The following is a 2,106-nucleotide window of genomic DNA, read 5'->3' as shown; positions in this document are numbered from 1 at the left end:
ATATGAAGTATACAAAGTAATATATAAATAGTACAAAGAACCCAAACCCTGGTTTACATTACAGTGGATGTGTTTTTGATATTTCCAGGATGACATGATCGAACCATGCCTGAGTTAATTTGTGAGGCATGCCAATCCACTTGGACTGCTGAGTCGATGCCCTAAACAGAAGTGACTACTGGCCTGCAACCCTTCAATTTGCCACACTTTATGCCACAGATGTCTTTTTTTTCATTTGAAGAAATGAAGATGGCGGCACCAGGACTGTCCTGCCAAGCATACTGAATCAGCCGCTTTGGTCGTGTGAGTATTGAATTTATCTATCCTGCAGTGTTGTTGATATCTTTGAGTTGTTGGTTGATAAGCAAGATCTCAGCAGACAGTTTTCTGAAAAGTTTTTTTGAGTGGGAGGCTGTGCGATTTGAGGTGGACAACATATGCAAGGAAGAGCCCTTCAACTGTCCTGCATGCACCCTAGATATGCTTGCAGTTTCAGTTGATGGAAACTGCAAGCATTACCATTTCAAGAATGCTGCTAGCTACTCCAAACTGTGTATCACAGTGTTTGTATTAATAAGAAAACATTGCTCTTTAATGTGAACTAAGAAATCTCAGATTTTAAGTTATAAATTGTTGTCAATCATCAATTGTTGTTTTTTTGTTTTTTTTAGATCTGAGGAACAGGCCATCTTTGAAGGCATCTTCATAGCCAAGGATGAAGACGTAAAAAGATTTGTAGACCACATTCACAACACAACCAAACATGTAAAATTCTAGATGATAATTAGACTTCAGCACTATAATAACCTCTTTCTGAAGAGTTTGTTTAGGAGAGTCTTATTTTCATCAACAATTTTCCATATTGTAGTTCAGTGGAAGAAGTGTTTGTGGAGGGGAGTGGTCAGCAGCCAGAGAGACCTCCCAAAGATCTGCCAGCAAGGTAGACGAGGAGGGATTGGAGCTTGTGGTGTGTCGGCACGGAGTCCTGCTCCAGAGCTCCAGCACCTTCTTAACATGAAGCCATTCCTTTCGGTATTTCATGCCAAAGCCCATGATTTTAAATGCGAGGTAAGGAAGTGTTGCTATGGGATAGAATCGTATTATCTAAACTGAACATCTGCAAACATCTGTTTTTTTTATATATATATATATATATATATATATATTTTTTTTTTATTTATTATTATTATTATTATTATTATTATTATTATTTTTTTTTTTTTTTTTTTTTATTCTTAACCAGGTAAAATGGAGTGGAGCATATCAGGACGGTGCTGGTTTAACACTAGGGGAGGAGGTGGAACAGTGCAATGCCTTCCTATCTAGGATTGCAGTAACCAGAAAGCATATGTCAAAAGCAGGTAAGATGACCACATACTGCACTGGTTACATCCTTACATAATACGTAGGAGGAATATGGTAACATCATATTTTCTTTGTTTTTCAGGATGCACAGATATGCTGACTCTCATGGCCATGCGCTGGAATCAGCAAAAGTTCAACAATTTGGCTATCTCACTGACCCGCCGATATCAAAAGGTAATGACATCAGTAGAATTAATTTTAGATGTTCAGTACTGCATGTTAGCAGTGTACGAAGCTGTGCATTGAGCATTTGTTTTTTGTTTCTTACCACTGTTTGTTATTGTAGACCACAAAAGCTCTGCAAAGCCAGTTACAAAACCTAGAGTCCATGAAAGCGCAATTGACAGTGACAGCGAGCCAATTGGAAGAATGATGTAAAGGATTGGGCTGACGGTGAGGAAATGATTACTTGTAATACATTTAGTCACAAATAATTGTAATTGTTACTGTTTGTTGACTGCTTCTGACAAATCTGATACATAATGACACATAACCCACAATGCTTCAAATGTCATTCTGTAACCCCATACTATTTCAGAGATTCTTTGAAGGTTGATGTTTAATACAAATTATTTATTTATTTATCATAAATGCATTCCAGACTCTGTCGATCTAAGGACAAAGAGAAAGGCGTTTGACATCATCATGTCAGTAAGGAGACTTGAGGAGGAGCAGAAGATTCTTGTTGCAGAGATGGACCACCATTGGAAATCTCTTTCAACTCGTCCCGATACCCTCAGA

At 37.9% G+C, this 2,106-nt stretch overlaps 1 protein-coding gene across 1 annotated transcript; it reads left to right on the top strand.

Moving 5' to 3' along the window:
• The first annotated feature begins 874 nt into the window (after positions 1-874).
• LOC311287260 (uncharacterized protein) lies at positions 875-2,106 on the top strand. The gene is made up of 5 exons (XM_084403973.1): positions 875-1,068; positions 1,244-1,361; positions 1,448-1,539; positions 1,652-1,758; positions 1,967-2,106. The coding sequence occupies exons 1-4, from the start codon at positions 1,015-1,017 to the stop codon at positions 1,736-1,738; spliced, it is 351 nt and encodes a 116-aa protein (XP_084260099.1). The 5' UTR covers positions 875-1,014; the 3' UTR covers positions 1,739-1,758; positions 1,967-2,106.

This window comes from Rutilus rutilus (genome assembly GCF_951802725.1).
Source record: "Rutilus rutilus genome assembly, chromosome: 3".
Taxonomy (NCBI): Eukaryota; Metazoa; Chordata; class Actinopteri; order Cypriniformes; family Leuciscidae; genus Rutilus; species Rutilus rutilus.
This window is presented reverse-complemented; position numbering and strand designations above follow the sequence as displayed.

Coding starts and splice junctions, on each gene's coding strand:
- LOC311287260 (XM_084403973.1), top strand. CDS start 1,015: ATGAAGCCATTCCTTTCGGTATTTCATGCCAAAGCCCATGATTTTAAA. Junction 1,362..1,447: donor AAAGCATATGTCAAAAGCAG/GTAAGATGACCA, acceptor TTTGTTTTTCAG/GATGCACAGATATGCTGACT. Junction 1,540..1,651: donor TGACCCGCCGATATCAAAAG/GTAATGACATCA, acceptor TTGTTATTGTAG/ACCACAAAAGCTCTGCAAAG.